Raw genomic sequence first — 12,080 nt, 5'->3', positions numbered from 1 at the left:
TCAACGACCAATTCTGTGAGGAATCGGGTTCCCTCCTCTCTGCTGTCTGGTCCAGGGTGCGGGTTAACCAGATTCAGGGCTGTCAGCGCCCCAGCAGCAAGGGCTGGGTCAGTGCATGTCAGAGCTGCTGGCCAGTCGTTCTGGTCGATCGGTTGTAATGGTTACTTGGGCTTTTATATATGTGCGTGTGTGTGTGTGTGTGTGTGTGTGTGTGTGTGTGTGTGTGAGATAAAAATGTAACATGCAAATCAACTGAATAACTGAACAGCAGAATGACGGTCCGAATGACCTTCCAGACAGCCACGCTATGACACGCACTGGCACTAGGCCAGCCAAAGTGGGTGCAATGTGATTGGTCTGGGGGCCTCTGCCATTGCCCTACAATCGCCCTGGAGAGGGAGGCCCAGGCCAGTGGGGCAGTTGATGAGGGGGGAGGACTTGCGATGGTGGAGCCCCGGCTGGGTGTGCGGGGTCCCCTCTGTGGGGCGATCGATCTGGGGGCCAGTGATGCTGTGGCGGGTGTGCGGGGCCAGCCAGCGATCGCCCCGCAGAGGGAGGGGACCGGAGCCTCTAGTTTCTCTATAAAAATAGATTTAAGACTACTTAAGCAAAGTGAAAGTAATGTGGCTAGTGGGCAGGAACTTTAGCAGAGGATTCATAAACAAGGAACTGCCAAGCAATCGGGTGTGTGTACATTTCATCCAGTGCATTAAGAATTTGTTTGTTCTCTGCGGGTACTCACTTTCTTCAGCTTAAGTTAAACAGCTAAGATTACAAAGTGCTGAATACGAAATGATCTGTCCCTGAAAAGTAAAAATAAATTTCCTGTTGGTTTCAGATTGAGATCACGGAGAAGAACCCCAAGAGCTTCCTCTCTGCAGGGGAAATCCCTCTCCCTAAGCTGTACATCTCCATGGCATTGTTCTTTTTCCTTTCCGGGACCATCTGGATTCACATCCTTCGAAAACGACGGTAAGTGCTGCTTCCTCCGGCCCTTCAGCGGGGAGTGGGTGGGATTGTACAGTCTCCCGGTGGCTGGCTCTGCACCTGGGCAGGATCGGCGCCAGCCATTTTGCTCTCTTCCAGGGCATCTTCCCTGAAACACGGCCCTGCAGGAGCTTTGCATGCCTTGGTGTTTGCTTACTCCCCATTGTTTTGCTTAAAAGGCAAATGCAGAGATTTCAGTAACATACAAGCAAAATGAAATGTCCATAAGCTGAGCGTTTCCATGGTGAAGGGATCACAGCCAGCCCGCCAAGTGAGCACAGGGGTCCCAGTCCGGCGCTTCGTTCTGGAGAGCAGATGAGCCGAGCATGAGCCGCACTCTGTCGGAGGGCCTCCGCTCAGCGCGGCGGGGAGAGCTGCTGTCCTCCCGATGCTGACCTGGGGCCTGTCACTGGAGAAAAGCTCGTCAGAGCCCATATGCCGGGCCGTTGGCCTTCCTGCTGACACCCCTGTGGCTGTAACTTCCTGTACTTGGCCTTGAGGACAGCTGCAAGCTGCATGTAGGCGGAGCTAGCGTTTAGTTCTGTCTCTCTCCCAACATTGAGAAGCAAAATACCATTTTCAGTTAAAGGATAATGTGCAGTATTTGTTATAGGATAAGGCCCATGAACTAAGTAAATGATGGTGTGTGACTATGGTATTGCAATGTGGGTTAATTTAAGTTTATATGATAATTAAGAACCCCAAATACCTCTTTCTCCGGAGCGTTGGGGCAGAAGTTGATGCCTCTGACATGTCTGCGGCCTGTGTGCTGGACGTGCTGCGGGGAGCAGTTGTAACACCCTGCACGCCAGCAGCGAACGAGCTTCCTGACGGCCTGGGGAGGACCCCACACAGTCACATGACTACACGATCAGTAGCCGTGAATAAGACAGAAAGGATCCTGTGAAGTTAGGCCAGAAAGGGGTTTTGTTTTGTTTAAAGAAAGTTTTGCCATTGCTTTAATTAGAAAAGAGAACTAGGAGCGCTAGAGCTGGTTTCCAGTGTGAACGCCGTCGCCGCCTCTGTGCCTGGCTTCGCTCGGTCCTTTTCCCTCGGCTCTGACGCTGGGCAGTGAAGCTTGCTCTTGCGAGTATGTGCAGGAGGGGTTTGCACATCAGGAGGCTGTGCAGATGTGAGGCACATGTGAGGTGCTTTAATTCCCTTACTCAGTGGTATAGCAGCCACGGCCACTGGTTCACTCAAATAACAAAAACTGGGGCAGTGGTTCTAAATGTGTGGTTAAATGAGGCTGACCTACTTTGTACAGCGTTTTACCTTCTTACTGAAGCATAGTATCCATACAAAACGTATGATTTCACCCCCATCCTCCTGCTTCCCTGGGAGTCGTACAGCGGGTCGGTCCTGTGAAGTTGGAAATTCAAGTCATGGAAGGAGGTGACTCGGTGGCCACCGCCGCCTCTCACAGGGTTAGCCCCTCCCGCTGGGAGGAGCTGGGAGGTCTGCCTGCCTTTACCGAGGCCCTGAGAGGGGAAGTGGGAGCCAGGGCCAGTCAGCCGACAGCGCTGGGGCTGGAACCAGATTTCTGCTGTGCATTCGGGGCTCCTCTCAGCTCTCTGCTTCCTGCTGTGGGCCCGGAGCCCCCGAGCATGGGCAGGGAAGCCGGGGCAGCGGAGGGAAGCGGTTTATTAATGTTGCATATCTTTTTAATTTGCATAAACTATGCTATCTATAGATACTATTCTTAGCATTTTTCGCATGGTGATATCTGTTCTGTAGATTATTTTATCTAATGTCCCACTGTCCACATTTTGTACTGCTGTGGCTTTGCAGAATGTCTTGATGCCCGAGTACAAGTTTCCCATGGCTCTTACTGGAGTCTATGTATTGTTGTTTTTTGTTTTGTTTTGTTTTGTTTGTTTTTAAAGAACTCTGCTTTGGGAATGGAGATACAATAACAAATTCTTTTTAAAGAAATATATATTTTATTGATTTTTTACAGAAAGGAAGGGAGAGAGATAGAGGTTAGAAACATCGATCAGCTGCCTCCTGCACACTCCCCACTGGGGATGTGCCCGCAACCAAGGTACGTGCCCTTAACCAGAATCGAACCCGGGACCCTTCAGTCCACTGATCCAAACCGGTTTCAGCTGGAGTCTGTGTTCTTTAATAGAATTTAAAATTTTTCTCCAGAACGGTCTTGTGTGTTCTATTCATTAAGCCCTGGGGGAGGAGGGAAAGGGTCGTGGAATGGAGTGCCCAGCAGCCCAAAGGCGGACAGGCCCTGGGTGAGCCTGGGGTGGGGGTGGAAGTGGGTGCTTTCCCCGTAGCTGGGGTGTTGGCAGGTTCGACCTGGTGCTGACACACCTCCCCCTGAGCTCCTCACCTCTGTTCTCGGGTTTCCGTGTCCGCAGGCCCATCCGGTCCGCTGTTCTGTGTCCTCTCCCTGGGGTTTCTGGGGAGAAAGCTGTTCTGATTTCTGTGTCACGGTCCCAGGCTCCGCACGCTCCGGTGCCTGACTCAGTTGTTCGCAGTGTGGCCTGCAGTGGAGAGGTCACTCCAGGGCTCCTTCAGGCCTGTCTGCGGCAGAAAGGGCTTGTTAAAGGGCTTCCTGTTTGTGGTCTGCTTAGGTTCTGTTTACTGCTGCTGATGGAAATGCCTGGGGCCGAGGCTGCGCGCTGTCCTGTGGGAGAACGAATGTCTCGTTCATTCTTTTCTCTCTGTCGCAATAGGAACGAAGTATTTAAAATCCACTGGTTGATGGCGGCCCTCCCTTTCACCAAGTCTCTCTCTTTGGTCTTCCATGCAGTACGTATCAGTATTCGGGTCGTCTATGAAATGATGTACAGGGCTGTCTGATCAGGAAAATCCGCTGGGAGGAGGGGGATAGATCCGTGGGAAACCGAAGGTGAAAGAACGCCTTCCTCAGGAGGCCTCTGCCGGGAGGGGCGGCTGGTCACGGGTGTAAAACAGCGGATCTCAGACACCAGACAGCCCTGTCTGACGGTAGCCTTAGTGTGAATGACGGTGAGTCACTAGGCACCTTGTCATGAGGGCCCGGTGGCATTTCCGTGTTTCTGCGCCGGGCGGCCGGTCACTGCCCTTTCTGACGTGCCGTTCTCTTGCAGATCGACTACCACTACATCTCCTCCCAGGGCTACCCCATCGAGGGCTGGGCTGTGGTGTACTACATCACTCACCTGTGAGTACCAGCGGGACTCGTATGTACTCAGACCGGCCGTGACACATCAGGTGCCGGAGAAGCCATGGCAGGGAGAGACCCAGCCCAGTTGCCTGGCCCGCCCTCCCGTGGCAGCCTGGCTGGGTTCCTGCCGTGCCAGAGGGGTGTGTTATGTGTCCCTGGGGGGAGGGGGTGCGGGAGAGACTGCCTCCTGTGGGGACCGGCTGCCCGGGTGATGGGCTGCAGAGCTCACTGTGTGCGCGCGGAGGGAAGTGTCGCTCACTTAAGATGACCTTGCCGGGTTTGGCCACCTGCCTTTTACAAGCGGCACGTGAAATTCTGGCATGGGCCGTGGGGTCTGGCTTGTAGGGTGGGGCTCCAAAGAGACCCACTCGTGTGTGACATCTTCCTTTTTCAGCCTGAAGGGGGCGCTGCTGTTCATCACCATCGCGCTCATCGGCACAGGCTGGGCTTTCATCAAGCACATCCTCTCCGACAAAGACAAGAAGATCTTCATGATCGTCATCCCGCTCCAGGTAACGCGCTGCTCCGCGTGCCGCTCTGTCTCCGCACTCAGCCGCTCCGGCCTCTCTGGGGGGAGGGGGCCCACACAGAACGCCAGCTTCTCGTCGGGGGTTCTGTTTCTGGATTTGGACGGGCCTAGGCCTCAGACCACGGCCCGGGAGATATTGACTATCAGTCCTCTTTAAGGGGCACATGGACACCTACCCTTCAGTAGGGAGCTGCTGGAAAGTGAGGGGGACCCGCTGCCTTCTCTTCCTCATCCGTGTGTCCCGCACCCAAATGGCCCTCTTAGCAGAGGAGCTCAAGTACATGGCGATTTTCTGTTAAAACTCTGAATGACACCAGAGTTCCCACAAGGTGGATCTTGGGGCAAACATTTCTTAAAGCCGCCCTGCGCTGGGACCTTGGGGTGAGCCCGCAGGACGGCCTGTGCTGTCACACACAGCAGTCTGACTGGAGCGCAGCCGGGCGGAGAGGCGCTTGGTAAGCAGTGGGCCCAGCAGTGACGCACAGCTCCTCTGCTCGCCGAAGCGCGTCTGCTCGGTAATGTTCTCGTCACCGGCCTCATCTCGGAGCCCAATGTAAACGTGGCAGGCGAGGGATGGAACAGGCCAGCCTGGCACCCAGGTCAGCCCTCTCAGCTCAGCCATAAAGCCATTGACATTCAGTAATAAGGGTACACGTTACCGCCAAACACATGGTACACACCAGTTACCGAAGTCCCGTGGTGGGAAGGCTGGCCATCCAGACTCTAATGGCCTGGAGGCTTTATGTGTGATGGCCCTGCCTCGGTGCTGAAGGGAAGAGGATGAGGCCAGGGGTAGCAGAGGCATGAGGTGCTGTCTGGTGGACAAGGTGCTGAGCCACCAGGTCTGAGCTGATGAGCACCAGGGCCATGTCGTCGAGAGCCCATGAGTGACAAGCCCGGCCTCTTTCCACCCTGCCTCACGGCTCCCCGAGTCCCTTTCCTCCAGTGGCCGCTCCCTCCTTCCGTGTGAACGTCCTCCTGGCCTCACTGTGCTGTGACGGCCCAGTCCTCCCAGTGCCCCCATTTGTCCGTCCGGAGGAGCGGCGCACACGGCTATGTGGCAGGTCCCTCGAGGAAGCGGCATTTAACAAGGAAATGTACGCTCCGGCACGGGGCCTGGCCTAGGAGGGCCTGGAACAGCAGCCGGAGAGGTTACAACGGCTTCTTTCTGGCCATGGAGCCACTTCGCGGTTCTGGGCTGTAGGAGGAGCCGGCGCTGCGTGCAGGGGGGACGGACATTGCAGAATCCTTTTTGCATCAGTATTCAGACGTATGGCTTTGTGGTGACTTAACTGTGGACATCCTGGACAGAAAGAGACTTCCCAATAATAAAAATGGCATTTTTATTAAAATGGAACATGACCAGGGCGAACAGCACGCCAGGCCGGGACTGGGAGCATGGCCTCGTGGAGGGTGGGGGTGGAAGGGGGTTGGACTGAACCCCACCCAGCAGTGTCTTCGGAAGAGCATCTCACAGGTTGTCCCGTGTGCTGAGCAGACCTCGGGGTTCCAGATGTTGCCTTCTTAGAGTAGGCAGCGGCGGCGGGACCTCAGAACATGCAGAGACTGAACAGACTGAACACACAAGACAGAGAAATGGAAGGAGGACTCGGGCACAGTGTACCTCCGTGGGGAGCACAGCTGTTCTGTGAACTGCGCTGGCGTTACTCCTGGAGGGCGACTGGCTCCTCAGCCAGGGGCTGCAGCCAGCCACTCATCGCTCTGGTCTCTGATGACATCATCTGGCACTTAGCGGAGATGCTGACACTCAGGAGCCTGGGCCTTGTGGCTGAGCAGGAAGTGAAGTGCAGCGCCTGGTGACTGGGAGGCCTGGGTATGAGAGAAACCACGGGGCCTGGGTGGCCGCTGCTGTACACAACCCGCCCTTCAGCCTCTGTTCTCTGTGGGTTGGGAGAGGCTGAGCTGGGAGGTCTGACTTGCTGTGCCACCAGTTACAGTCAGACTGGGGCCAGGGCTGGTCACCTGGCTGTCTCCACTGGCCTCTCTCTCTCTGGGTTGGAGAGACTTGATCACATGGGGCGGGGGCGCTCGCGCGCGAGCTCTCTCTTTCTCTCTCTCTGGTCTCTTCAACATGGCAGCTCCGAGCAGGCAGACTTTTTACAAGAAGGCCTGGGCTCCTCAGGTGTCTCCCTAGAGAGCCAGGAGAAGCTGTGTCCTTTGTCTGGTATGCCTTGGACATGGCCTGGCATCACTCCGCCTCACTCTGTTGCCAGAGCAGTCACCAGCTCAGGAGGAGCGGAGACGGCGTCTTGGTGGGAGAGAGCACGTGGGGGTGCTGCTGTGGCCATAGGTTGGGGGCCTACAGGCTCCAGTGGGCCCCCCCCCCCCCCTTGTTGTGAGAACCTACCCGTCTTCTGGGGCCTCACCGACTTCTGTGCCTATAGGTCCTGGCCAATGTGGCCTACATCATCATAGAGTCCACGGAGGAGGGGACCACGGAGTATGCCCTGTGGAAGGACTCTCTGTTCCTGGTGGACCTGTTGTGCTGTGGGGCCATCCTCTTCCCAGTGGTGTGGTGAGTACCCCAGGGAGGGGGGCTGTGCACCCCATGGGCTTGTCTGTCAGACCTGGCGGCTGGGCCAGCTATTCCCAAACGGGACTCTGCGGGCATCTGTATAACACACAGCTTTCTGGCCCAGCCCGTTTGCATCGTCTCAGGCCCTGGCTTTGTGTTGTGTCGGGTTCCCTGGGGTACTGAGGGAGCTAGGCCGGCAGCCTGCTGGTGTGCAGCGCAGGCGGCCCAGAGAGGGTGGGAGGGAGGGCTCAGCAGCAGTGTAGACAGCAGTGGGTTTGGAAGGAAAGGAGTGGACAGAGGCCCATAAAGAAGCTTTTCTTGCAAGGTGGATGGAGAAAAAGGAAGTACATTCACATGGAACTAGTGCTAGTGCCCGGCCCGTGTGTCTCAGTGGTTAGGGTTGTCAGGTTCCAGGGGCACATGCCTGCACGCCTCCTACTGGGTATCAAGCCAGTTTCGGGCTCCATCCCGGTAGGGGCGTGCAAGAGGCAGCGACCAATGATTCTTTCTCACCATGGATGTTTCCACCCCTCTCCCTTCCTCTCTGGATCAATAAAAACATTTTAAAAGAAGAAAATCCAGTGCCAGTCTCGGCATGTAACACTGGGCCGTCTTCAGACGGTGGCTTTCCTCTGGGACGTGGCAGGCGTCGCTGCGGAGCTTGTGGAGAAGTGTGAGCGCCAGGGCAGCGCTCGATGGGAAAACGCTCATTGAGCCTCTGCAGTGAAGGGAGTTGTTGGTCCACTGGGAAGCCGTAGGGGGAAAGGGGGAAAGGCGAGCAAAAACCAGGCACGCCCCTCGCAATGATCTAGCTCCGTGCTCCTGAAAGCAGTGAATTATTTTGGAATAAACTTTAAAAACAGTAGATTTTCCCGCATCCTATTAGAGGTGAGGTGCTCCACACTGCAGTACCCCATGCACTAAGTATTTTTTAGGATCCTTGGTTTATTTACTTGTTCTGATTACTTAGAACGTGGTGCCAGTGGAGCGTAGTCCTCATTCCAGCCAATTAGATTCACTCCTAATTGGCTCAGGGGCAAGCACAGAGACGACATCTTGGTGGGAGAGAGCACGGGGGGGGTACTGAACCCTCATTCCATCATACATCACCGTGCACAGGTGTCAGTTCAGCAGAGAAGAGAATTCGAATGAGGTTTTCCATCTCGGCAGCCTCCTCCTGTCCTGCCCACGAAGAAGTTAACTCGGGTGTCTGAGACAAGAGGGCCAGCATCGTCTTCAGGCAGGCAGTGTCCTGGGAGCACCTGAGATCATGTCCCCGCGAATTTCATCAGTTAGAGCATTTCTAAAGGAGGAAGAGCAGCCTATGCTGGGAAAGGGTCAGACTACTCACACCTGCCCCTCAGCAAAGTAGAAGGTCAAGGGGGTCTGCCGGCTCCAGCGACCCTGCTAGCGGTTCTCAACCTGTGGGCCGCTGCTGTAGAGCCTAAGGCCATCAGAAAACACAGATATTTACATTACAATTCATAACAGTAGCAAAATTACAGTTATGAAGTAGCAACAAAAATAATTTATTGTTGGGGGGGTCACATGAGGAGTTGTATTAAAGGGTTGCAGCATTAGAAAGGTTGAGAACAGCTGCTCTAGAGGTTCTAGATCAAGCATGTCAAACTCAAAGGCTACATGGGCCACATAAGCAAGGTTTAAGGTTATGTGGGCCGCAGACAAACCAAAGCTTCCATTTTCATAGAAATGTAGGTTTATTTCGATAGAGACATGCTGAATACAAAGGGCTGAAATAAATGAGCCATCATTAACATAAAATAATAGAACATTTTTAAATCAATATTTTAAAAATATATTTTATTGATTTTTTTACAGAGAGGAAGGGAGAGAGAAACATTGATGAGAGAGAAACATCAATCAGCTGCCTCCCTCACCCTTCCCCCCCACTGGGGATGTGCCTGCAACCAAGGTACATTGGTTGCGGGCACATCCCCAGTAGAGGGTGTGCAAGAGGCAGCTGGTTGATGTTTCTCTCTCATCGACGTTTCTAGCTCTCTATCCCTCTCCCTTCCTCTCCGTAAAAAATCAATAAAATATATTTAAAAAACAAAAACAAAAAACGTTTCTTACATACCATTATGTTGGCTGGGCCGCAAAAGTATTCCTTGTGGGCCGCGAGTTTGACATGCTTGCTCTAGATCAATTGGAGAAATTACCAGTAAACGAGGAGATGTATTGATCTCTTAATGCCTCATTATTCCTCATTTAAATAAACGAGGTGTGTGGCCGGCTGGCCTCAAGTTTGACTGCTTGATGTACACATTAAGGATATGTGTCAACCCTTTTGCTCAGTAGCTGTAACAGACGTGGACAGCTATTTGGAAGAGTATTTGAGGAACACACCTGCCATGGTTTATCCACTTCTAATTATGTCAGGTTGCATCGTCCTGCTTGATCATCACTAAGATCAGAGCTGCTGGTACCACGGAGAACCAAATAGCTTTTACTCCCATTCTTACAGCATATCCTTTGCCATAATTAGTTCCAATGTATTTGTTTAAGTTTAATTTTTGTTACATAAAAACATCCATTTTTATTTTTATTTTTTAAAATATATTTTATTGATTTTTTCCAGAGAGGAAGGGAGAGGGGTAGAGAGTCAGAAACATCGATGAGAGAGAAACATCGATCAACTGCCTCCTGCACACTCCCTCCTGGGAATGTGCCCGCAACCAAGGTACATGCTCTTGACCAGAATCGAACCCGGGACCCTTGAGTCTGCAGGCCAACGCTCTATCCACTGAGCCAAACCAGTCCCGGCTAAAAACATCCGTTTTTAAATGCTGAGTCTCAAATCAGTCCTTGTTGAGCACCCTAGTTATAAACAACTATTCAAAAACACACAAGACCCTCCAATTCGGCAGGGTTGGGTTGGTGTCACCTTTGTGCTACTTACTTTCCTGTGAAGCTGCTCCATTCGCTTCTCACAGCGGGCAGACACGGGGCCTTTAGGAGAAGGAATTCATCAGAGGCAGAGAGAGCGGTGGGCTCGTTACGCCTCCAGCCCGGTCTGACCGTCTTCCCCCGGCCCGGAGCTGCCTGCGTTGTGCTCATCCTAGATGGGCTTTCCCCGGGTGAACTCGACCCAGAATCTGATCTACAGCTTCTTTAATCACATTAATGTCCTCCTGCCGAACCGGTAATGACGGTCATTAGTTACCGGCACATCCCAGCCGGAAAAGAGACTCCCTGGAGGCCTGCATTTCTCAGCCAAGTTACAGATCTCCAGGCAGTGAGAGCCTGGGTTTGTATGAGGCCACGGGCACAGCTCCTAGACCGAGACTTTCAAACGCACTGCCTCCGGGGGGCGGTGAGACCCACGATGCTCCGTTGTCTTAGGGGGGGTGGGGGTGGGGGGAGTCTAGGAATGAGAGATCAGGGAGATCAGGACTGTTTGTCTCCTCAGGCCCAGGCCTCTGCCAGGCAGTTTTTGGTCAGCAGGGCATCTGTACCTTAGGCTTACGCACCATACATGCCGAAGTGGTGATTATCAGGATCACGGGGTAGGTGAGAGTCTAAAGTCGTCCAGTTTAACCATGAGTTTATAATCAAGGATTTCAAGGCCTCAGGTTACCCTGGAAGTAGAGACGAGTGCGGGTTTGTTAGCTAACCTTTTGTTCCCAAATGTTTGCTTTTAGGTCAATCAGGCATTTACAAGAAGCATCAGCCACAGATGGAAAAGGCAAGTTCCCTGGAGCTCTCTTCGCTGCTCAGCCTTCCCCAAAGCACGGCCTGGGCACTGCGGGGAGCGGGGAGGACGGTGACCCCGGGCTGTCTCCCCGGAGCAGAACGGGGGCCTGCCTGGGGAGCTTGGGGGCTGTGTAAGAGCCGCTGAGGGCGCAGAGCCTGCTGCGTGGGGAGGCTGGGGGTGACCGCTGCTTCTCATAAGCTGGTCAGGTCATTCCCCTCATGAGTGTGATGTCCACCTTCTCTGAACTGAGTCAGGAAGAGAAACCTGTGTTGGAAGGAGCAGGTCGCACTTGACTGAGCAGGTGGTTTGGTGGAGGGGGTGGCTGTGTGTAAAGCATCCATCCCTGCGGGGGAACACGCTTCCAGAGTGGACATGTTGGTGTTAATGGAAAGTGAGCCTGCTGCGGAGAGAACTCTGGTTTTTAAACGGTTGTGCCATTAGAGCCCCTTTGCATCTCCTTGATTTTCTTTCTTTCTTTTTTTTTTTTTTTAAATATATTTTATTGATTTTTCACAGAGAGGAAGGGAGAGAGATAGAGAGCCAGAAACATCGATGAGAGAGATACATCGACCAGCTGCCTCCTGCACACTCCCCACCAGGAATGTGCCCACAACGAATGTACATGCCCTTGACCGGAATCGAACCCGGGACCCTTCGGTCGCAAGCCGAAGCTCTATCCACTGAGCTAAACCGGTTTCGGCTGCATCTCCTTGATTTTCTAACCACGCCTGCTCTGCCCGAGAAGCCACAGAGGAAAGGTTGTGTCTTCCTGGGCTGATGGGAATAGTGTCCCCGCTGCAGGCTGTGGGTGGGGGTTGGGAGCACTGCTCTCCAAGGGCGGAGCTGCCTCTGGGTCCATGAGATCACTCAGCACTGATAGTGATGCTCTTTCTTTTCTTCTGTTTTTAAATTTTATATTTGTCTTCAAGTGGTGTTTGTTTGTTTCTTTTTTTTTTTTTTAAAGGATCTTATATTTTTTCTTTCCTAGTTTAAAAAAAAGTATATATTTTTATTTATTTCAGAGAGAAGAGAGAGGGATAGAGAGAGAGAAACATCAATGATGAGAGAGAATCATGGATCGGCTGCCTCCTGCACGCCCCGCACTGGGAATCGAGCCTGCAACCGGGCATGTGCCCTTGGCTGGAATTGA

At 53.2% G+C, this 12,080-nt stretch overlaps 1 protein-coding gene across 1 annotated transcript in view; it reads left to right on the top strand.

The window, feature by feature from the left end:
• GPR107 (G protein-coupled receptor 107) overlaps nt 1-12,080 on the top strand; it is a 47,564-nt gene that overhangs the window by 19,076 nt on the left and 16,408 nt on the right. The window contains exons 9-14 of the mRNA XM_084899834.1: nt 839-972; nt 3,678-3,753; nt 4,074-4,147; nt 4,545-4,662; nt 7,085-7,215; nt 10,878-10,921. Of these exons, the coding sequence (XP_084755960.1) occupies nt 839-972; nt 3,678-3,753; nt 4,074-4,147; nt 4,545-4,662; nt 7,085-7,215; nt 10,878-10,921 (577 nt within the window). The remainder of the gene's footprint in view (nt 1-838; nt 973-3,677; nt 3,754-4,073; nt 4,148-4,544; nt 4,663-7,084; nt 7,216-10,877; nt 10,922-12,080) is intronic.

The sequence above is a fragment of the Pipistrellus hanaki genome, assembly GCF_964339955.1.
Source record: "Pipistrellus hanaki genome assembly, chromosome: 11".
NCBI lineage: Eukaryota > Metazoa > Chordata > Mammalia > Chiroptera > Vespertilionidae > Pipistrellus > Pipistrellus hanaki.
This window is presented reverse-complemented; position numbering and strand designations above follow the sequence as displayed.